Genomic DNA, 25,106 nt, shown 5'->3' on the forward strand with positions numbered 1-25,106 from the left:
AGAGAATCAGTCTCCAAGTAGCAGAAAACCAGAAACTCTAATTTGGAGGAATATTAAAGGACTTGGGGGTAAAATGAAGGCACAGGGTGAAAAATGAAACAAAAAATAAGAGAGTGTTAAGATCTGGATGAGTGTTGTTATATCAAACAGTAAGATTTACAACTATTTCTTTTTGTTGCCATAAGTAATTGAGGATCATTTGCAACGTAGCAGAAAAAAGAACTGTCCAGAGTCAACCTTTTACAGAAAGAAAAATCCCACCACTTTCTGCAGTGATGTTTCCTGACAATTCTTACCTGAGGAAGATTCTAGTCTGTCCAATTTGCTGATTAGCCAATCAAGGTTATTGGAGAATTGAGCACAATTGTTTCTATTTCCACGAATGAGAGCAGCTGCAAACAAGGATAAATTTGATCATGTAGGTTAAGGGATACATGATGGGCTGAAGAAGTCAGGCGAGCGGTTACTACTTCACCTGTGTGAAGGAAATGACTGATGGTCTTCTCCTTCCTAGCCCTTTGATACAATTCTGTCTATATTTAGGAGAGTGAAAATCTAGCATTCACTTAAATATTTCTAGAGAATTTGCTAGGTATCAGTCTCCTGTCTACTTTCTGGGAACACAGCTGTGGGAGGACAGATTCCCTGCCTTCGTGAAGCAGGAGAGACAACACACAAATACAATTACTTCAGACAGTGATAAGCAAGACAATCTCTACTTGGTTACTGGCTTAAGAACTCAATTTCTTGCCATTAAAAAAAAATCGAGCTAGAGCTTTGCTGTTTTTCAGTGTTAAAGGAAGTCTTCTGAAAGAAAGGTCAGAACCAGCTTCGTAAGGTTGGTTAAAGGAGAGGTAAATAGTGCTGAAACATGAAACTCTTGACATATCTGGAACCCATCAGCATGTCATAGCGGTTCCCTAAGGATGGGTCAGTGTCACCCGACAGCATGTTAGAAGAACAAATTCTCAGAATCAGATGCTCTGGGGGTGAAACCGAGCATGTGCTTTAACCAGGCCTCCAGCCGGTTTTGATGTCGCTCATGGTTGAGAACTACAGGTAGATGATTCTAGACCACATGCTCTTCCCTCCATTGGCCAATTTTGTAGACACAGCTCGGGAACAAATCCATGTAAATTGATTGGACCCAAGCAGCTAGCTCTTCATGGGGCTGGTTTTCAAAAATTGGGGTTTTATAGATGCTGGTAAGGTATTTGGATCAGGGCAGGTCTCCCTTTGGACTTCTGCTCTGCACCTCTGCAAAGCAGTCAGTAGAGGGCAGAATTCAATCTGAGTTCTTAATGAGCTTTTCAGGGCAGCTGCAGCAAGGGGGTTGGGCACCAGGTTCTGAAGTTGAGTGGGCCTGGGCTGCAGCCCTTGTTCTACCATTTAATGCAAGTGTGGCCTTGGGTAAGTTATAAGCATTTCTGAGCACCTCTTTGTTCATTAGTGAAAATGAGGACAACCATCTCAAAATGCTGTTCTGTGGTCAACAGGAGCTATTCCATTAGCACACAGAGCTCAATAAATGTTAGCTATTACTATTGTAATAACTACTACTGAGTTTGAGCCGTATCATTGCAAAATATTAGAGTGGGAAGACACTTGACAAGGTCACAGATTCAGTGACAGTCTGGTCAGCCTGAACTTTGACATCCAGAATGGATTCAACCTGATTCCTCTGGGCTCTCCTCACGTCTCCTGAACTTTCTATGGACTTCCTCTCCTGGGAAATACTCTTAAGAGCCAAGCCCTAAGACCCTGCCTTGGCAGCATGTCTGAGCAACTCATGGTGGCCACCTTCATTGACACTGTCACCTCCTGCCTTCCTCCTACAGGCTGGCGAACTGGGCCAGGTGAAGACACCGGTTATCGGCAGCACCTGGGCATCCCCACACACTCAGTGTTGTAAGAAGGCTGGTGCAGGAGCATCCTTACTCCCTGCCTTTTCCTTTCCATCAAAATAAAATTAAGAGTAGGCAGGAATCATGCCCAACAAAGGGACGGTTAAAGGACACAGTTAAGACAGTCACCATCCTCCCAGAAGTCTAGAACCAGCACTGCAAACATGTTCAAATATTGTTTGCTCATTTTAAAGATGAGGAATTAAGGTTCAGGGAGTGTGACATCAGGGATTTTGCAGGTAGCTTTGGCAAAATGGGTGGCCATCTATTTCCACCTGTAGCTGACTTCCTGCACTAAGCTGGCAGAGGACAGAGACACAATAGTGAACAGAATGAAATGTAACAGGGGAATCCCCATAAAAAGGGGAGGTTCCAGGTTCCCTGCCCCACCTAAGGAAGGGTGCAGCTGAGCAGCAAGGGAGGCTACAAAGGACTGGGGAGAGAAGGCTGGAGGAAGGGAAGAAGGCCAGGAGGAGGCACATGGGACAGAGACACATGAAGAAGAAGCCGTGCTTGCATCTCAGCCATGGAGTTGTACCAGGGACCTGGGGCCATGGAAGGAGACACATGGAAGAGACAGAAACATGGGTGAGAGACCCGCAGGGAGGCTGACAGTCGTGGCCTTTAAATTGACTTGCATTTTGATTTTGCTATTTTCCTTCTAGACTTGCCTGCCCGCCCCCTCCCCAACCCCCACTGCCGCTCTACCCCTTTCCTATGAGTCCCCACCAGAAGGTGCCTTAGACTTGTGGTAGGCTTTCGGGCCTTAGCAGCCATCTGGGCCAACCCTGTTTGGCTGGGCATTTAACTACAAAGGGATGGGAACTTTGGGTGTTTCATGGCAAAACCATTTTCTTTCTCTTCTTTTCTCCCTATTGCACACGAATGGTATTGAAGTTCTTTTCTACCGAAGGTCTTACACACTGAGAATATGTCTTGTCTATGTGGCAGATGACAGAGCCCATTTACAGACTGCAAGTGTGGGAGCCCTGGGGTGCCTCTCAGTCTGCCCGCTAAAGGATTGAGCTAGCGGGCATCCCAGGAATGAGGTTCGAAGACAACCTGTTAGGTGGCGAGCCCATACAGTGCGCCCTTGGGACCTCCCTGAGAGAGGGTCTCTGTGTGTACTTACCCAGCAATTTGTACAGGAGGTTCAGAACTTCTTTCCAGGCCATGCCACTCTCTTCCCTTGCAATCCCTGCAAAGTGTGCTACGCAGTTGTAGATATTTAAGCGATCAATGCAATTTAACACAAGGGCCAACATTCCCTGAGGAGAGTTGGGGAAAAGGTAAAAATTTCTGGGTAAAAAACCCCGAATCCCTTTGGCTTCCTTCCCTCTCCCATCATTCCCCTTTTAGAGCCCATAATGCTAATATGCAAATAGACCTTCATGGTGCCAGTTTGGGTCTGGTTTTGTTTCCTCCTAACAACAAAATAGGCATTTTTATGCCTCATAGACCTAACTAGCGTCCATTTTGGGAGTGAGTCAGCAGTCTCCTCTCACGGGTTTACCCCCCACGTGTTTAACTCAATCCAAGGGCATATTGAGGAAGAGGGAACGTGCATGAATCTCACAAAAGCCTGCTCTATGTCTGGTGTGAAATGATTCTGACTCACCCAGAAACAGCCCTGGCTACGGTGTATCTATTTTCCTCTTAAAATTCAAGTTTGAAGAACTCCATTCAGATACACAAGACGATCATGCCTGTTTCTTCCTCCCCCCACCACCAAAAGATGGAATTTGGAGACAATAAGACCAAAAGGGTTTTAAACTACTCTCCCAATTTAATTTGCAATACTCTTGTCACCAGTAAAAACATCTGTGCTGAGCTGTTCCTTAGGAGTAGGAGGGCGCTGGCAAACACAGTTACGAAGCTTTGAAGGCATACAGAATGTCCCAGAGACAAAATCTGCTTAAGTCACAAGACCGAGCAGGGCTGGTGTCATCCTATGCCACAACCTTTGGAAATGCCCAATGGACAAGCCTTGATCCCAAGAATGGGGAGTGGGGTGGTCAACATGGAGTACAGCCATGTCCTATTAGCAGCAAACCATCATGTCTGAGGCAGAGAAGCTGTGTAACTTATCCAAAGGTCATCCTGAGCTATGGATGGAGCCAGAACTGGGGCCTAGGCCCACTGAGTCCCAGTTAGGGTCTCCCCTCTGCAGGCCCCATACCTAGTGACTGAGATGCTCAAGTTCTATGTAAGACCTAATATCATGAACATCTGTCAAAGCAGCTTCTCAGGTGTTTCTGATCTGGCAGAACCCAGGCATTTGTAATTTTCAAACAGGTTTCCTAGGTAATTTTAAAATCTTCCAAAATTTGGGCATCACAGCTAATGCCATGCTCATTACCTAAGATTTATGAAAATGGATTTGGGATACATGCATCACTGAAGCTTTTTAATATCATCTGGTTTGCATGTGCCAATGTACACAGTACAATGTCCTTGCTAGCGTAGCCAGGGACGGCTGACAGAGAAGGTCAGCTTCCAATTAATCCCTTTCTTTCCGGCTTCCTCTTGCATTCCCTGGCTCTTTCATAAACACGTGCACGCATGGAGACAAAGCTCATTTAGCTCTGGACACAAAGAGAATCTCAATTTGTAGTTTTTGTGGACTCACCTCTTCTTTGAAGAGATTTTGTCTGTTTTTAAGTGAGCGGAGCTTGTTCTGCTTGTCTTCATGCCTCATCTCCTCCTCCGGGGGCTGAAAGTAGGCGATTAAGTCCTGCAAGGTCTGCAGGACCTCTTCAATCGGCAGGGGGACCGGGGCAGCTGTGCGATTGTTTCCACTGAAAACCACCAGACAGACACTGCTTAGACTCCAGGCCTCCAGCACAGGCCCTCGTTCCTACCTGCCCCACTGGGCACAGAGGATAGCTTCCTGGGACGGAAGTTTGCTGGCCAGCAGAGCAACACAAGATTCTGATTCCATGTTAAAAGCCATTTCATAAAAAGGGGACAGAACCTCTAGTTGCCTGCCACACATTTTTCTTTGAAATAAAAACATTTAAATAATGAATGTATTAACCCACATTTCCTTACCCCATCATACCTGTTGGGGTAGGTTAAGGGTAACGCTGGAAGGGTTTCCTATCATCAGTCCCCCCACAAGTCTTTTTAGTATCTCTATGTGCTTTTCTCTTAACATTTCTCTGTATGCATGCACCTGCTTGTTCACCCTGTTTGTTTATGTCTTATCTTTCTCTCCTTCTGACTTCCCATACACACTCTCCAAACACTCCCCTCCTCTTTCTAGGTGTGTCCCCGTTGCTCAGGAGCCCTCCTCTGCCTCAGTGTCTCACCCACCTCATGTTACCTGCCCTGTCATCTTTCCTCCTCTCTGCTGATTTTCCGCTCCTGTGTTCCTCTTTTCTTGTGTTGTCTCTGATTATTTCTAAGCTTTGTATTTAAGTCACTTCAGTGTAGAGAGACCATGAACTTTCACAGATGACAAAATGAGCCTTCTTTTTCCAACCCCCTTGAGGGACACTCTGCTGAGCCTTTATAGACTGAGAAGAGGGAGGGAAACAGACACAGGCCTTGTGCAGCTGCCTTGTTGGTCCCAGGGATTGAGAATTGGTTGACTGTGCAAGCGACATCAGACCTTTTCCTTCTTCAGTGGTCAATTTCCAGTGAGTGCTCCTTTGCATGTACAGTGCACTAGGCTATATAGTACTCTCCATAACAGCTAAAATTTTTACCTGGGTCTAAGCAGAGACTTAAACAAGTCATGAAAACACTCATTACAAGATGTAATAATTCCAGTTTTGTATAAAAACTGCCCAGAGGCCAGAGTATCTTCTCAGTAGTGTGTCCTCTGGCCCATGGGAAGTGCCCAGGAAATATTAGTTATTGGCCACCTGGGAGTATAGATGGACACAAAGGTGGTGGGGAAGGGAATGTTGTTTGGGCATGAGGTTTGGGAATACAAAGCCCAATCAGAAATGACTTCTCAATTCCAGATTAAGTGAAGGGATAAACTTGTTTTCTTCAATATTTTTGTTTCTAGTTGCAGATTTTTTTTTTTAACATTTTGTGTTATTGGAGACACTGACACCAGCAAAGGTTTCTCATGTGAGATGAAAAGATGAAAGAACAGGTTTACAGGCATTTTTGTAGCTTGATGTGGCAATATTTGCACTACACAGGGGATTGGACAAGCCAGGTCTTAAGTCCTTGTCATTCACCATAAGGTATATTTGGTGTGGCTCTAAGTCTCTTTGGCTTCAGTTTTGTACCTGGAAAGTAGGAAAGGTACACTCTATGATCATCAGGGTCCTTTGGGACATTTTTTTTTTTTTTGGTTCTATAAGTTCTGGATCACTTTATTTTATCCCTTGAGAACACCAATATAACAGTTTCTACTGGAGAGAGGCAGAACCTTCCTTCCTTCAAAAGAGAACATATACCACACACCTGGGATTGGGGACAGTGTGAAGATGGACATGACCTCTGAATGGCTTCATGGTTCACACTCTACACCCTCAGGGAGGAGACCAGGACAGAGACAAGACAAGATGAGGTCTCAATTCAGAACTAACTACAACTGATCCCAGCTCATCCCTCTTCTACTCCACTACCCATTCTATCCTCAGACCAAGGATTTCTTGTGTTAAATTCAAGTAAGAGCTCAGGTGGTCCTGAATATTTATCAGACTATTGCCATTGCATAATTATTTATATAGTGTTTCCCTCCTGAGGTGAAACTCAGGACAACTGGACAGTGTCATCTTCAGCAGGATTTCTGAGCCTTCGTCATCTCTCCTGTTGTTCATTTGTTCTATTGGAGAGTTCCCAGCAGTTGTACAGGGAATGATGAGACAGCACGGGGAACTCTAACCTTTTCTTCTTCATTGTTCTTTCTTGTGCCTTTCTTTTTCCTTTAAATTTAATTTGTTTTCCCAGAAAGCCACCCCCTCCTTCAGGTTCCCATTTGTACACAGCAAACACTGTTGGTTTCTCAAAAGAGGTGGGAGAGGAGAATGTATTTACAAATTATGTTTTCATCCTTCACTTCCCAGCTCTTGCAAGATTCAAGTCCTATGCCCATATTGGTTTACTTTTCCTTAGTCCTTCTTTCTTCTCAAACATCCTATGGCTGGAAGAATCAAGAACTGCCTCCACTAATGATAGGACTTGTAGATAAACTGAATGAGGTCCTCAGGAAATCCTCTCTTGCAACATGATAAAATTGGACAAATTTTTCTAAAACAACTGTTTTAGGACTCTGGAAACTGATCAAAGGCATACAAATTGAATATAACAAATTGAGTAGTTTAAACAAAAAAATGGGCCTTAATGGAAAATTTGGGTGTCTCTGGAGGTTCCCTCTGATGCTGTTCCCAGTCCTGTCTCCAGCTTCAATGCAATAAGTTTGGTGGGCCCGACAGTGTGTGAGGAAGGACAGGGATCCCCGTAGTGATTTATTCATCCATGGCTCAAAGAGAGGCCATGAGCAAGCAGAAAGTAAAATCCAGGACAGATTTATAGCTGCCTCAAGTTGAAAACATTATCCAACCCACAAATAAGCCCATCAGCAAAGGGTAGCAGACTTGCCTTACAAGAAATACTAAAGCAAGTCCATCCGGCTAAAAGACAATGACAACAGACAGTAACTAGAATCCACACAAAGAAATTAAGAGCACTCTAAAGGCAGTTATATAGGTAAATATAAAAGACAATTCAATAATTCTATTCCCAGCTATTTACCGAAGAGAAATGAAAAGTCTACTAAAGATTTTATACTAATTTTCACAGCTATAATCTGACACTAACCAAAAATAGAAACAATGCAACGGTTGGTCACCTGACAAACAGAATGTGAAGTGAGTATGTGTGTGTTTCTCTACAGAGATGTCGCTCTCTACATAACCAAACATACACACACACACAGTCCTATGGGTAATTTTTTGTACTGCAAGTTCTCATTATTGCATCACTTCATTTTGTCTCCTGAAACCCTTTCTCCAACAAAATGGATGGGAGATATACATATACACACAATCATATAGACATACACCTATACACTTGTGTGTGTATTACACATCATAGAAATACTCTTCAGCAGTAAAAAAAGAACAGGACACCACGACATGTCACAACAGGGATGAACATCAAAACGATAATGCTAGGTGTAAAGACCAGATTCAAAAGAACATTTATTGCACGACTTATCAATTTAATGTATTAAATTGATAAAGCAAGTATAGATATTTGGTTGCTTAAGGCTGGGGGTGGCAACTAGTATAAACTGCAATAGGCAAAAGATTCTTTTTAAGGTGATGGAAAGGTTCTAAAATTGAATTTTGGTGATGATTTTTACACCTCTGTAAAATTGATATTCACCAGTTACACATTTAAGGGTATAAATTTTATGATATGTAAATTGCAACCCAAAAAAGCTGTTTAAAAATAATTTTCCCATTGTCAGGCATGTTATTCCCACTGACTTTTTAAAGATTACAGTTTTATTGAAATGTAACTCACACATCATGTAATCATCTATTTAAAGAGCACAATTCAATGGCTTAATGGTTTTTAGTGTATTTACAGAATCGTGCAACCATCACCTCAATCAATTGTAGAACTTTCCATCAGCTCCCACAAAATCTCATATTCATTAGCGTCCCTTTCTCAGTCCTATGCAACCACAAATCTATATTCTGTTTTTATCAGCTTGCCTATTCTGGACATTTCATATAAATGGATTCACATCGTAAGTGGTATTTTGTGACTGGCTTCTTTCATTTAGCATAATATTTTCAAGGTTCATTCACTTTGTACTCTGTATTTCATTCTAATTGACGGACAAATAATATTTCCTCATCTGGATATAGCACATTTCATTCATCCATTCATCAGCTGACAGATGGATGTTTGAGCTGTTTCCCCTTTCGGCTATTCATGCTGCTTTGGACATTTGTATACAAGTTTTTGTGTGAACATGTTTTCTATCTCTTGGACAAACACCTAGGAATGAAATTTCTAAGTTATAAGGAAACGCTATGCTTAACATTTTGAGAAAGGTCCAGAATATATTCCCAAGTGGAAGCAACATTTTACTTCCCTGCCAGCAATGCATGAGAGTTCCAATTCCTCCACTTTCTTTCTCATGCTTCATAGTAACAGCTTTGTGACCGCAGCCTGCTAGTAGTAGCACAGCGCTGTCTCACTGTGGTTTACAGCTGCAGTTTCCTGATGGCCAGTCTCATAGATTTAATAGCCATTTGTACATCTTCTTTGGAGAAATGCCTATTTAGATTATTTTTCCATTTTAAAATTGGCCCATTTGTCCTTTTTTTTTTTTTTTTTGAGGCAACAACATTTGTGTTTTACAGGTATGGGATTTTCCCCACCACCAAAGTACCCACAGTCCTCCACTATAGTCCACTGTGCTCTCTCCCGACTTTGTTATCACCCATTTGTCTTTTTTAAGTTGTGGGAGGTCTTCATGCTAGATGTAAGTTCTTCATCAGGTATATGATTTGCAGAAATTCCCTCCCCTTTACATGCGTTAATGTTTTCGCTTTCTTGATGGTGCCCTTTGTAGCCAAAAAAGTTTTTTAATTTTGATAAAATCCAGATTATCTACTTTTTGTTGAGCTTTTTGTTATCATATTGTGATAACCATCACCTGATCCAAGGTTATAAAGATGTAAGCCTATGTTTTCTCCAAGTTTTATGTCTTAGATTTAGGTCTTTGATTCATTTTCAATTAAAATATGTGCATGTGTGAGGTAGGGGTCATCACCGAGTTTGAACAAAGATATGAGAGCAGGGTTAAGAGAATCGGGTGCCAGATAAATAATGTCTACCACTAGGGTGCTGATTCTAGGGATAGTACAGTCCCCATGAAAAACTCACATTGTACATAAGTATCTGCCTAAACAAAGATATTCATTCTTTAAGCTTTTCCTTGAAGAAGGGGAGCATGTCTGAATGTAATGTGGCCAAGAGAGGAGAAAATGTTTTGCTCAGCGATCACAGGAAACCAGCATCAGAGTCAAAAGCAGACAAAGGAATATTGATTTGCTGGTCTCAGTTCCATCCTGTAGGAGAAATACCTCAAATGCCTACTTTCCTTTCTCTAATTTAGCAACAGGCTCTCCTGAGCTGTAGAGGGCACATAATCAACCAATAGGGGAGTCTATTTATGTCAGCCTCCCTGCAGGGAGGTGTGGCCATGTGACTGTTTTAGCCAATAGGGATGCAAGATATGACAACTTCTGGGTTGTGTCTTTCAGAAAAAAAAAAAAAAAAAAGGCTTGCCCACCACTACCTTACACCTCTTTTTGCAGGACAGATCAGTCATGGTGCTAGTAAGCTATTTTGACCATGTCGATGAAGGAAACATACCAGGACAGCTGGTCTCAACTGTGGCCAAATATTAGAATCACCTGGGAAGCTTTAATAAAAAGCTGTTGTTTGGCTCCCACCCCAGAGAATCTGATGCAATTAAGTTGAGAAGCCACCTGGCCTCCAGGCAGCGTGAAGCCTCCCAGGTGACTGCAATATGCGGCCAAGGTGAAGACCTCCATTCCAGGGCAGTGGTGTGTAAATTTTAGCATCTGCCAGCATCACCTGGAGACCTGTTAAACATGGTTTTCTGCATCACCACTTGCCAGGTGTCAGCTTGATAGGTTTGGGTGACACCCACAAATTTGAATTTTTAGCCAATTGTCAGGTAAAGCTGCTATGCTTGTCTAGAGAGACCACAGGGCAGCGAGATGGAAGCAGCCCAGTGCCAGCAGCAGGACTGTCAGTATGCCCTAAACCACTCACCTTTCCTATGCTATCACTTAGAAGAGAAATAAAAGCTTATCTGGACCACAACTTAACTAATACACTCTAACTAATACACAACTCTGGGATGACAGTGTTTCAAGATGAAGAAAAAAAAAAAGGTATAAAATTTTTTCTCATTTCATGCAAGCCCACACATGCAATTTAAACCCTCTTGGCTCAAGAGATATTTCCCTACAAAGAGAAGGATGGCCTGGAACACTGCACTGTTTATAAGGGAATCGTTCCTCCTGATAATTGGTGGACACAATCCACAGCTCAGTTTTGACAGCCTTGTTTAGGCTGGCAGGATTAAGATCCAACCAGGCAGTTCAGTGACTCTTCTCACTTAAGATGTAGTGGGGTAACTCAAGGCTTCCCAATGCAAATCTGGCTGGATCCAAACCATAGCAACAATTTTGAGTGATGTAGAAAGCCTTTCTGAACAGCACAGAGGGCGTAATCTCTTTTGCCTCTCTCTTCCCTTTTGCATACACAATACCAAAAGGAATTAAAGCCCTCTAATGCTTAACTCTCTTCACGTAGTTTCTGTGAGAAGACCTGAGGGGTTCATGGTACCAACCTGAATAACCAAGGGGGTTTGGACATTTGTTGGGTAAAGAGTGAAGCTGGTAGGAGGTCACCTATATGCAAAATATGTTCCAGTCCCAAGCTCTCTCTGGAAAAATCCTCTGCTGGTATTTAATTATTTCCGGAGAACACTCATGGTAGGTAGGTGGGTCCACATCATCTACTCTGGATGACCACAGAGTAGAAACTGGACAGGTAGGACAGGTAGAGAAGGGGAAGGAACTCATGTACCTCACAAACTGGCTGAACAAGGCAGTTGTGTTCCGGATGATTCGAGCAGCCTGGGACTCCTCACGCTGGCACCTCTGCAGGGTCAGTCCATCATCCATGTGGCCCTCCTGATGGAGTATGACCTACCGTAGAACAAAGGACACCTGGCCCAGGTTACACATTGTTCCAGATGTGCAGTCAACACTTCTTGTGATTTTTCCTGCATCTTCCTTCTCCCCAACCAAGTTCCCCTGGTCCATTTTGAAAATGGGACATTTACAAAGTTATTTTTCCCATACGCCCAATTACTGACATATGAATCATTCCTGAGACACAGTACTTTGATGAAAATAAAATTTTATGTGCCAACATGGTATGAGTTACAATAAATTCCTTGGCCCTAGATGGCCGATTTGAAAGGGTGAAAACATTCTTTATAATAGATTTTCCTCTTGAAATCAACACAAAACCTTATCCTTTGAGATGGGAAAAATATTTTGTTTTCCTCCAGAGATAAATTGAGGAAGAAAACAGACAAGTTAAAAAAAAACCTCTATGGGGATCAGGCTTGTACTTCTCAAGGACAGAAGGGTGCTGAGTCAGTTAACCGGACAGGTGGGGAAGCAGCTCGAGACAGCAGTTTGTTCCTCCTGGAGGCTATAGAGGGGCTTTGGAAGCACAGGCTGTGGTATCAGCAAGCTGAGTTCTAGCCTTGCCATGCCACTTCCCAGCTCTGTGACCTTGAGCAAGTCACTAAACCTCTTTTTGACTTCATTACATGCAATCGATTTAGCTTACACGGTTGTTTGGAAGATTACATATAAATCATATCAGTCTTTTAGCATGCGTGTCCCTTAGCATTGTTCTCAGAGTATGAGAGATGCTCAATAAAAGTTTCGATAAGGGGCAGTGTATTACTGCCCTCAGATCAGTTATCTGGAAGCTACGGATACTGATCACTAGCAATATCACAATACAATATCTGGGTGGAGCTAGCAGCCTCTGGTCTAGAGATCAGTGGATTCCCCCGCCCCCATCCGGAGAGTCAAACAGATGCAGATGTTACTGGGATGGGCTGACCACGGTTCAAATCAGGGTTAAATTCTGATTCAAGTTCTGGCATGGTTTCCATCTTGATGTAAGTGAAGGGAGACCATTTGTAGGTGCTAGGATGTGTGTGGAGGGGAAGGTGCTGTCAGTTAGTATACTTGGCAACTAAATAAAAACACGTGGCTCTAGAAAATATCTTTAGAAGACTAATTTTCGGTCTCATTTTTAGTATAAACTACTTATTTTTTTTTGTATGAAAATCTCTCCATTTTTATTCTTCTGAAGGTATGTTCTGATATAAAGAAATGACACAAAGTAGAATATACATTTTCAGAAGTTTATATTCAGTTTTGAAGCAAGGCTGGATCCCATCTTTACACTGTAGCTGAAGCGTTAGCAAAGGCTGCCCCATACCCTGGATTTACCATTTCCAAACCTTGCTTTGTCACCATTGGCCAGAACCTAGTTAACAATCTTGTATTTAGATGTGTCACTATATTGCTACCAGGTTTACTTTGGTCTCAGATTCAGCTCTCTAGTCCCTAAAGTCAGAAATCCTTAGGTTTTATTTATTCAGAAAATATATTCCATCTGGCTGGCCAAATAAGAAAGTAATGAGAAGTGGGGAAATGCAGCTGTTGGAAGGTTATTGAGTTATTGATTGCTGCAGTCCAATTCCTACGGTCCTTTTTCTTGAGAAGGAATCCCATAACACAGGCCCAGAGAACAGAAGCCTGAGCAGCGAGGGGGAGGAGGAGGAGGGTGCTTCTTTAGGGTGCGGTACCATTCAGTAGGTTTTTCACTGTGTTTATTCTCTATTTATTTTTCTGGGTTTCTGTAGTTTTTAGTTGTTTTTTTTTTTAATAACATACCTAACACCAATTTGGACAACCTATATTTCTGGACAGAACCTCACCTGCAACTCTGTAGTTCCCTTTCTCTAGATTCTTGGCACCTCGAGGCTCAGGAAACTTGGCTGCTGACCTTATCGCTAATCTATCTCTCCAGCCCACTAAGAACCCAGTCCTGAGTGATACAACTCAGGGGTGAGGAGGCCCAGGCAGAGCTCACCTTGGTGCACGTGCATTCTATTTGCTGTTCTGGGTACTCTGAGGGTTGAAAACTTCAATTGCTTTGTTGTTGTTGTTGTTGTTTTTAACTTTCCCCAAACTTTATAACTGTTTGCAGAGGATGAGTTGGGCTTATATAAGCTAACTTGTGTGGTCTGTTATTTATTCTATTTTCTATCTCCTCAGAATTTTATTTCCCCTTTTTTGGATATTTTCCTGGTTTATTTTGCTTTACACAAAAGTCAGTTATTATCTTATCGTTTGCTCCCAACTTCCTTTCTAACCATCATCAGCAATCTAGGAAATCTTTCCTCATCTCCACGTTAGGCTGGTATAATGCAACTGCCATGTGCAGTGCCTCCTGGAACCTATTCTGAGACTCTCCCTCTACCCAAGCCCATGTTTTGAAAGGAATTTCCAAGGAAAAAAGTCATGTCCTTGGCATCTATTTTCTGGTACCTAAAAAAAAAAACCATGATCACAGCAACTGACCTTCTGGCTAAAAGATGGTGTACGTATTTATGCCAGTTTCCCAATGTGGCAGGGGGTGCTGGATGACCTCTTTAATCTGAATACATGCTCTGTGAGATTGCATCATTCCACAGGACCTCATCTTCCTGCAAATCCCTTCCTGTGGGTTTGTTATCATGCAATCTGTATCTTCTCTGGAGAGATTCTATTTAGTCTCTGCCTTATGCAAATTGCACGGTAACTCAATTATCCACTTAAGCAAGGGAAGCAGTGATGTGGATAATCCCAAAACAACAGAAGTCCTTTAGTTCAGGTTTTAGAGTACAAGGAAGAAATTCTATCCCTTCCTCATAGACTCTCCATGTATTTAATGGGTTTGTTTACGTGTGCGTGCACGTGCGCACACGCACAGGATTTAGGATCAGAAATAACCAAATTAGGCTGTATAATCCGTCACAGAATAGCTCTTCAGAATAGTAAGAAAAGTAAAAAGGAAACATATATGTCCACCTGACTCTCACAATCTCTTCTCTTAGCTCACTGCATCCAGCTCATTGTGGAACATTCTGTTCAGTCTTTCTGACCCCTCACCTTCCTTTTCAGAGGTCCCAGGCGGGATGTTTTGGCATCTTGTGCTTTGTAGGTCACCCACAGACCACTGGCTATATGCTGGACAAAGCAGACGGAATCTCCATACTTGATTTCCGGAACTCCCATGCCTTCCATATCTCGCTTGTGACTGGAATCCAATTTCTCCTTGATTTCCTATTTCACAGAAAATGAAACAAATGTGGGCATGTCTGATTAAATAGAAATGCAATATAGAAAATAAATCACCTATTGCAGAATTTGTACGCCGGGGAACTGATTACTAAGATAATCACGATGTGCCCATCCAAACCAGGATTTTAGGGAGGTTTGCTTCCGTTATCGGCTGTGATTTGTGAAATCAATGAATTTTTAAGTTTTGACTGCTTTAGTGATTATTTAAAACCATGGGAAAAGGAGGCAGCTGATAGGTTCTTCAGTTCTGATTTTTTGATCTCCACTATATTATCTACTTTCCTCATCCTGATTTAGGTACCTTAATCCTTAAACCTCTGCTGGTCAATTAACATTTTAGGCAAATAGCCTCTTTTATGCAATTAATATTTATGATGATCTTGCATTAATGTTAATGATGATCTTACATATAAATGCCCTGACTCGGGGGTTTTAAATGTATCTGTTAACATACACATTTTTTTTTTTGTAGACATCAGCAGAGAAAGCAGACTCTGAGTAGGTAGGGAGGCACTGAACCTTACATCTAATACACTAATTGGCACCTTAGTCCCTTGCTTTAGCAAATGGCCTCCTCACTGTGGATTGCAGTCAGTAGGGTTTCATTTTTCTATTGCCACTCTTTTGCTAACCCTATTCTCCTGTATGGAGAAAGGAGTTACCGTGCGTTAGATGGCCACTGGATGACAACGTGAGTTGCCTGTCAAGGCATGAGGCATGATGTGGACCCCTGGTGCGTGCTAACTCTGTCCCCTCTCCTCATCCATCAAGGCCTCTGAATGGTTTTACTCTATTTCCATTTCTTCCTTCTGCCTTGCGTTAAATTGCTAATTTGTAAAAGCCATTAGCTAGGCAGCATTTTGAATTTTTTTATAGAATAAAAAATGTAGCCTGCTATTCCCTGTTTGTGACAACTTTACTCTCATAATGATGGAACAGCAGCAGCACATGTACTGAGTCCTCACCACCTGCAAGACAGCGTTCTAAGTCCTTTACATGTAGAAGGGCTTCATAGCGCTCTCTCCTGAAGCTACAAATATTATCTCGGGATTACAGAGGAAAACATGAAGGTAAAGAGAAATTAGTTATTTGCCCAAGGTCACTAAAGAAATAGTGAAAGAGGCCAGTTTGAAATCAGAAAGCCCAACTTCAGAGACTGCTATTTTCTACCAGTCCAAACGCCTACTCACCCTTCAGTACCTGCTCAGATGCCATGTTCTCTGTGAAGGAAGAGTTAGTCTTCACTATTTTATTTCCCTAGCACAGGCTCATTCTCCTAATGAGGAGAATTAGCACATCATAATAGAACTGCATTTATTCATATGGCACTTCCCTTTTACTAGACTATAAAAGAATCAAGGGCATGGACTAGATGTTAATTACTTTTGGATTCCTAATACAGAGAACATAGCTTCTATCAATAATTTAACAAACATACATTGAAGTAATAATTATGTATATTTGAACAATTCTTTTTCTTTCTAACACATGAATTTTTAAAATTAATTTTTATTTATTTGTGCAAGGACTGGGGTATAGGCCAGAGGTGCCGGTGGGAGGTGGTGGTGAGAGGATTCATGAGACAGAGTGGGGAGCAGAACAGACAGATCTACTGAAATACATCACTGAGGGGAGCAGTGAGCGAGGCAGGATAGTCTGCTGCCCCATGTGGGTAGCTCCCTGGCCAGGAATTGAACGCATGCTGCAGTGGCTGGCAATAGCTTGATAGCACTGAGATTTTAACACCTGTGCCACCAGGGAGGTGTTTCATTTCATAGTCTTATTTCATTTCAGCTCTTATTTCTTTCCTTCAAACCTTCATAAAGGCAAAATTAGCTATTTTTCACACATTCATAGGATCATTTTGTGCACTTTTAAGTTAATAGGAAAAATCGTATTTTAAATGTGTTAAAACTATGGCTGGATTGCTAATATGACCTGTCTCTCCAAAGGAACATTTCCAAAGGGCAATATTTACAATTTTATCACAAAGCCAATGGAACATTATTTGACCTGCAAGATTCCTTTCCAAATAGGTGGTCAAAATGCATTTTTCTACAAAACAATGGATACTTGATTTTTATTTCAGAGCTATCCACAGAAATATCCTATAGTTCTATAGACACTCAGGCCAGCAACAGGACTTAAAATGTTATCACTAAGTTTTCATTACTAACCTGTTTTTTAATTAGAGACAATGCAGTGAAATAAAAGTAATCAACATTAAAATTATTGAATAGGAACTATGCATATTGCTAAGTGGTCAACTAAAATAGTGCATTTCCCCAAACTACCAGAGACCATGGCTGCTTCATTTGTACACATATGGCTTTGCCAAAATAAGCTAAACACTAGGATCTGATTTTCTAGAGTCTCTGATCATCATTGTTTCTAGAAAGGGGCATCTCCCTGTCTCTGCTTTTACAAAACAGCATTAACCACCAAAGTTCCATGGTTGTCAGAGCAGGGACGAATCTAATATAAAAAAAGAACAAGGGCAGCACTAACAAAAACAAAACATAGACAGAAACCAACACAGATGCCAATTTCACCCAAATCTTAACACAGTAACAAACATCTACCATGAAGGAAAGGAGTCCTTCGGAGTCCATTACAGCAGATTGGTGATTTTCTGACTTCAGCATAAACTTGTGTTCCCCTTTCTGTGTTCACAGACTATGGCCCCAGATGCACTTTACTGCTTGAAATGAAACCTTCCTAAACGATGGCACTAATGCAGTCAGCCCCTCTTAATAACTCTCTAGGCCTTCCAGAATATAATTCTCATTTCTGAAGTTCCAATATATCATATACTTGAACCAATTGGACCATATTACCTTGTTATAGCAATGTTCCTTTCCTCTGGCCTTGAGTGACATTACACTTTCTGCATGAATGTCCTATCTCATCTCTGCATCTTTGTATCTCATCATCAAGCCTTTCCCAGGTCCACCTTTGCATCTTCTCTGATCTCATGCTGCTCAAGTCTCTCTCAAGGCTGTGTGGCATCTTCATTATGAATCCTTTGCTGGCACACCCAACCTTCTGTTCCAATCCAGAATGAAACCCTCCCAGGGGAGAGACTGAGACTTGCTTGTCTTTACATTCCACACAATGCTCTGTGCTTGAGTTTGCAAATAATTTGGTTTTGTTTTATTGGTCTGTGGGCATCAGTTTGTGTATCTGTTTATCTTGGATCAAGCTCCCTGTTAGATGATTAGCTGATTCCAAGAAGGAAGAGGTTACAATTATGTGTTCAAGAATAATAAGCAGGATCCTCTTTCCATTGGTATCTTACTAAAGAAATGCTCATTAACACATCAAAATTATGGTACTATTACTAAGATGATTAAATTACTGCACTCCAGATTGACTTAAGATTTATAGAAGGATAAGGAAGGGGACTGGAACTAATATTTATCTAGTGCCTACTATGAGCAAAGCTAGGTACTTAGCAATGACACTATCATGTGGCTTTACCAAGGATCGACAAAGCAGTATGTGTATTATACATGACACTTTATTTTATTACTATTTTTAAATTTTATATATTTTTTACATCAGTTTTCATTTTTGCACAATGTCTGCATTTTCATCTTGGTTATTGTCCCAATACAATCCCCCCCCCCCCGCCCCTTGTTTTGATCCTACTTCTCCCGAACCCCTTGTAGTGTGTCTCTGGTTTATAGTTGCTTATTGATTTTGATTTTTACTTTATTATAATTAGTCTTTTTTCCTGGTCCCTTATTTAGGTTTTCTAAATTCCTGCTATGAGTGAGACCATCTGGTATTTTTTTTTATCTTTCTGGCTTATTTTGCTGAGCATGATCCCTTCAAGCTCCATCCATGTTGCTGCAAATTGCATGAGTTCATCTTTTTTTGATTGCTGAGTAATATTCCATTGTGTATATGTACCACCAACTGGATCAAGAAGATATACATGACACATTAAAGACAATTTCTCTAAACCTTTCAATGGTCCTGTAATTTTTATTTCTCCTACTTTACTGAGCTTAACACTGATGATTGTAGATTTTCAGTGATTTTCTCAAAACCACATAGATAGTAAGTAATGGACAATTGCAGTGAAATTCCAAAGTCTATTTGGACAAAATTTTTTGAGTGGTTACTATTACTACTAGTACATTTAGAAATACTTGTATCAGTGTTTTAGTTGTTTAGATGAAAGTTTAAGGAAGTTGAAAAGTCTCATTTTATGAAAAATGGGTCTGGCTTCATATAAAGTTTAAAAATCACACATGCAAGCTAGTATGACAAAAGGTGATATAGTGTCTATTCAAGGTGCATTTTGGAGCTTAGAAGAAAGAATAACTCACCCTGCCTGGGGCATTATGACTGATTGACAGTTGATGTGAACTTAGCTAAGTGAAGGAGAGGGGGAGAATATGGAAGGGCATAGCATCTAGTAAAATGGGCAGAGAGTGGCAAGGAGAGCAGTGGGCGCCCAGAAAGCAATTTGAACAAGAATTCTGAGCTTCATTCTATAGGTATATGGTTTCCAATTTCACAATTTAACAGACTTTCTAGAAACAAGGACTTTGGATAAATATGTGTCTTCTTTAGGAGTCAAAACAAACATTATGATAGTGGAGCATGGATTCTTCTGAGTCCCCAAAGCAAAAAGCCCAAAAATAGATGACTGGATCAAGAAGATGTGGTCCATATACACCATGGAATATTACTCAGCATTCAAAAAAGATAAACACATGCAATTTGCAGCAACATGGATGGCGCTGGAAGGGATCATACTCAGTGAAATAAGCCAGAAAGAAAAAGAAAAATACCAGATGGTCTCACTCATAGCAGGAATCTAGAAAACTTAAATAAGGGACCAGGAAAATGAATAAGAAAGTGAAAATCAAAATCAACAAACTACTATGAACCAGAGACACTCTATGGGGGTTGGGGGGTGGGGAGGGGAAGGATTGGGGTCAAAATAAGGGGGTTGCAATTGTATGGGGAATATAAAAATAAAATTTATTTTTAAAAAAAGCCAACAGAAAGGACCAAAAAAAACCCTTTGAAGTCTGTTTAATGTAACATTTTGCTTTTTATAAAAAAATTCATAGAATTATCGTTTGGAATACCTCTTGGAAGAAGTTAGTGCAGGTAATGGAAACCAACTGAGAATTTTAAGCAGGAGAGCAACATAAGGAATTACATCTTAGAATAGTTATTTCAGCAGTGATGTGAATGATGAATTGAAAGTAAGCGAGGCAAGAGATGGGCTGAATTGTAAGGTATGGCATTAATATCTTGCACCATGCCTGGAACAGAACAGATCCCAGTTCATGTTTATCAGAGTAAAGTCTGTTACTTGACAGTTAACCCTCCTGTGTCCATAGAGGATAAGAAAGTACCTTTCCAAAGTCTGTAAGCACCTATAAATGTTGCACAGAAAAGTAGATACAGAAAGATGGGACCCATTCATCAATACTGGGGTGAGCCATCAAAAAAGTCCTGGTAGCCTACTTCTTCCTAGATCAGTCTGGAGAAACCTTGAGGAATCAACTTTGGGTTCATTTACCCACCAGTATGAATTTCTAATCTAGAATTTGAGCACTTAGAAGGGCCTGAAAAAAAATCCCACACTGCAGGACACTGCTAGGCACCTGGCTGGCACCATGATTGGCTGCAAAGCCTTAAAGTGGAAGGAGAAGGCTGGGCCTGCAAGTGCTGGGGGAGAACACTCACCTGCCTACCTTCGGAAAGTGCATTTCTTGAGCAGAAGTCACTGTACTGGGCTTTTTCCTTCATATTTCAATGGGTCAATTAATCCCTGCACCATCCCCTTGAGGTAGGAGGCACTATTGCCTTTCCATGGATAAGGAAATGTGTTCCCAGATCATCTTCCTGGTCTCATTCAACCCTCACCACAATCCTGTCAATACATTTCTTCACCCCCATTTTTCATAAAGAAGGAGATTAAGACTGGATGAGAAATGGCAGAGACAGGATTCAAGTCCAGGTTTTTTCCATTTTAAAGGTTAAGCTTTTCTCTGATTGCTTCTCTACTGGGTTCCTTTTGAATAATAAAGACTTGGACAATCATCTATTTAAATTTTAAAATTACTTAGTGGATTTCATTTAAAATGGATCTGCAGGAAGCAGTGTTGTCTCTAGATGCTTGAATCTCAAAGTACAAGTGTTCTCCTCTCCCCCCCCCTTCCCTCCTTTGCTCCATATTCTTTCTTTCCCAGAGAACTTAGTAAGTGAACAGAACAAGCAAAGGACTGGCACAGACAGCACTGCGTTAGCACCAACGCCTTCCTAAAAGATGCTCCATGAGTCCAGCCGCCATCTTGTTTAGGGGCTTCCAGAGTCCTCTGAGGTTAAATGCACTTGAAGATACAGTCAAAAGGGATGCTTGCCACACATAGCAGGGAGAGCAGTGGACAGTTTTTGAAAGGTACATGGAAAAGTTAAGTTTGGCCAAAAATGTAGTGCTTAGCACATGTTAGATATTTGAAGAATGCTGACTAATTAGAGCATGCTATTCCTCTCTAATTGGGAATAGTGATAGCTCTATGCCCTTATGTAGTAACACAGGCAAGACTCTGTCACTCAAAACTACGGTACAATCATTAAAACTGTAAAATAAATGGCTACGTGTGATAAAGCTTGCTTTAACATTATTAATTCACCCTTCCCCAAGAGGAAGTTAGTGTTGTAAACTGACAGTGAGATATGGCATCTAAATAAGACAGTATTGCCATGCCAGAGTAAATATTAATTCACATTATCTGACAATCTTTGGGGAATGGCCTTGCAATGTCAACACCAAGAGAAAATGATGTGAAATTGTGTTCACAGAAATTTAACTTAGCTGGATCTGGCCCATTGAATGTTCATAGGGATAGTGTTATGATGAGTGAGTACACAATGATGACAGAGTATTTCTGTGAAGATGAGGGGGGTTAAAATGACATGGATTTCACTTTGCATTTTATGCATGACCACGTTTATGGTTCCTTGAGCAAGCAATTTTCAAACTAACTGCATGCCGTGCCCTAAGTCAGGTGCTGGGGTGCAAAAAAGGGGGAAGGTATTTGTCATCTAGGGGTACCTGGCTGAACGAGTAATGGCTGTAACAGAAACAAGAGCAAGGGCCTACTGGAGTATAATGGAAGGGACTTCTTCCTGTAAAGGGCACTTGACTCTTGTCTGGAAGGATGAGAAAGAGTACACTAATGAGGTGTGTGCAGGGTTATAAGGTATTCCAGGTAAAGACTGACCAGTGAGGAAAACCAAACAAAACCATGTTCAGAGAGCAATAAATAGATGCCAGAGTCCAGGAAATCACGCGCAAGTGGCAATACATATGATGGAAGGGCAGGCAGAGGTCAGAATACAAAGAATCTTTTATGTTAGACTCTAACATAAATGAGGTACAAGCAGGTTAAGAATTATGCTCTGGATCTCAAAGGTGATAGACGGGAGTCAAGTCCAGATGTAGGGGACTTGGAAGCCATGTTCTATCTTATACACTCCATTTCCAGATTAAAGGTGGAGTTTGTGATGCTGCCATTCAGAGGCAAAAAATCACCCCACACTTCCCATCTGACTTATATCATCCTACTGAAGGAGAGAGAAGAAAGAACTTTGACTAAGAGCATGTTGTGCTCATTGCTCTCCATGCTCACATAACTTGCTCAAGGACTTCAGCTTGACTCCATGTGCACATGGCCCAGGCCAATGACTACCAGGGCTTGGCCTTACCACCTGCCTTTGAGGCTCAGCCACAATCCTGTCCTATCTGATTTGTGCAAAATTATAGAAGGAATATAGGGAAACCAAATAAGGAGTTGGGGGAAAAAAAAAGACAAAGCTAGCAGGCAAACTATAAACTGGATACATATAGCAGGGGAAGGTGAGGGATCAAAACTGGGGAGAGAAGAGCACAAGAGACTATGGTGATGGTGCATAGGTGACTTGGTGGTGGGAATTTTATGGGGACTATACCTGAGAGGAGAAAGCAAACATTGTACAAAAATGAACAATGATGTAAATATATATATTTATGCACACACACATATATATATAGTAATATATATAAATATATACTATATATACTAATACACTAATATATATAAATATACAAATATATAAATATACTAAACAAACAACAACAACCAAAAAGATTCACAGGTGCACCTCCCTCGTAAGGGCAGCCTGCTAAGGCCCTTAAGATGCACCTGCCGCTGTCCATGGCCCCTGATCTAGTAGTGATAGCTGTCCCAAGCTAGTGCAACCTGACAGGAAGCATGGATGTGAAGTCCATCACTGCATGACTCACCTCCAGCTAACCCAGCATCCTCCCAAAACAGGGGAGCCCAAGCAGTACTCTTCCCAGGAGGACAATCTGACTTCCAGATTGTCCAACCCACAGAGCAAATCAGATGAACACTGCCACTGCACATTCTCAGGGTCACACCTGTGACCTCTCAGACTTCCCACTGAGTTATCTAAGGTCTGCCTGGGTCACTACCGAGGTCGCGCCTGGAGAGGGCAAGAGTTGGCAAGATGACTCAGTACCCTCACGCTGGAAAAATGGAGTCTGTCCATTTCCCTCTGCTGGGGGCCAGCACCACACCCCAGTCAGGGGAAGCACATTGGAGCGCGTGTCTGAGGAGAAGAGACTGCACCACACACGGTAGGATGTGGGAACACGTTCACCAGGGAGGAATGTGGTGGCTCAGAGAAATCCAGGCATCTCTAGCGCTCCTCCCCCCCAAGGGCTCTTTGGCTCATGCACAGCACAACTCTGTTCCCCACACATCCTTTTTGTGTTTCTTCACAGTTAAGATGCCAAAGGCCTCACCCACACACTGACTCATGGAAGCAGTGATCTTTTGTGGGGGGCACTGTCCTACCTTGGCCTGCTGTGAGCCTAGGTCATTTTAATTTCAGTTCCCTTCAAATGAAAATGAAGGTAGCTGGGCTGAATACTGCTGTACTGAGAATTATTAAAAACCTCTAACAGAGCGACTCTGAGGAAATGTAACCACACTGCCAAGTGCACAGGACAATGTGATTCTGGGGTGACTTTCACACGGAGCTCTGTTCTGTCGACAGCCCCCACAATGCCTTGGTGACTTCCAGCCCTCAGCTGCTCACCTGTATGGGCATGGAAGTGGAGGGACTTGGGAGACAGGCACTGAGACTTTTGAGGGTACAATGTGTTCACAGGCCAGAAGTCGTGCCAGCAAAAGGCTGTTAGGAGAACTCTCTGTGATGCGCTGGGCTTTTCTGACTTTCCCCAGAGACCACGGCACAGTGCTGAGCCGGGAAAGGAAGTGTACTCTTGGGCAGGATCCCGCCAGCTGCCTGGAAGGCCACGTGAGTGACTCTGCTGCTGTCAGAAGAGAAGACGTGCTGAAATGGTAAAGGCCTCAGTGTCATGCTCATGTCCCAGGGCGGCACATCCACAGGGACTGAGGAGAGCAGGGAAAAGCCAAGCTGGCATTCTTAGAAAGGCACCTGCCAGGTCACTGGCTTCTTGTTTTCCGCCTCTTCCACACCCTCCCAAGCCTACACTCACCACTGCACCCCACTCCAAGGTGTTTCTTGGGGAGGAATGTGATTTTGCTTTCCTCTGGGCCCAGGACTTTTCTGCTGCTCCATTTCACTGACCCTTTCAGCTAGTTGTGCTTCCCCAAGCCACTTACTGGAGATGAAATGTTTTACTGCTTAAACATTTGATTACAAACTTTGTGCTGGAAATGTTAAACAACGAAAGTGAGGCGAGCATGAAGGAGGTGCTCAGGAAAGCAGAATAAAGTCAAGGAGCCAACACGTCAGTGGAAAAGAAGCACATGGATGTTTGAGGGGCATTTAGGAAGACCTGGGCAGGAAGCTCACATTTTAAGAAATATTTGAAATGTAGGTGTGGGAAAAAGTCTAAATCTGATATCGGGCAATTTGGGGAGGAACAACCTATATACCAAAGAGAGCCTCTCCAAAAAAATGACAGGACAACAAACAGGGCGGGAAGGAACTGCCTGAGGCCCTGACTGAGGGAAAGGCAGGCTGACGGGCTGTCTTCTCACTCACTGGGAAACAGAGCTGCTCCATGGGAAACTCAGCTGTCAGCCTCACATGCAGTCCTATGTGGACAGAATCACCAATAACCCTCTACAAATTGTGCTGAGAACACAAATCAAGATCTATTTCTGGGAAAGAGCAAAGATGAATAAAAGTATTGATGAAGCTCCCC

The 25,106-nt window shown here is 42.1% G+C and overlaps 1 protein-coding gene across 2 annotated transcripts in view; it reads right to left on the reverse strand.

Moving 5' to 3' along the window:
* Positions 1 to 25,106, reverse strand: part of RYR3 (ryanodine receptor 3) — a gene marked incomplete at both ends in the record, with an annotated part of 506,236 nt that overhangs the window by 244,344 nt on the left and 236,786 nt on the right. For both annotated transcript variants that reach the window (XM_084241349.1, XM_084241348.1), the window contains 5 exons: positions 297 to 392; positions 3,037 to 3,172; positions 4,534 to 4,702; positions 11,517 to 11,638; positions 14,678 to 14,851. In XM_084241349.1, coding sequence (XP_084097475.1) covers positions 297 to 392; positions 3,037 to 3,172; positions 4,534 to 4,702; positions 11,517 to 11,638; positions 14,678 to 14,851 — 697 coding nt within the window. The remainder of the gene's footprint in view (positions 1 to 296; positions 393 to 3,036; positions 3,173 to 4,533; positions 4,703 to 11,516; positions 11,639 to 14,677; positions 14,852 to 25,106) is intronic.

The sequence above is a fragment of the Talpa europaea genome (genome assembly GCF_964194135.1).
Source record: "Talpa europaea genome assembly, chromosome: 8".
Taxonomy (NCBI): domain Eukaryota; kingdom Metazoa; phylum Chordata; class Mammalia; order Eulipotyphla; family Talpidae; genus Talpa; species Talpa europaea.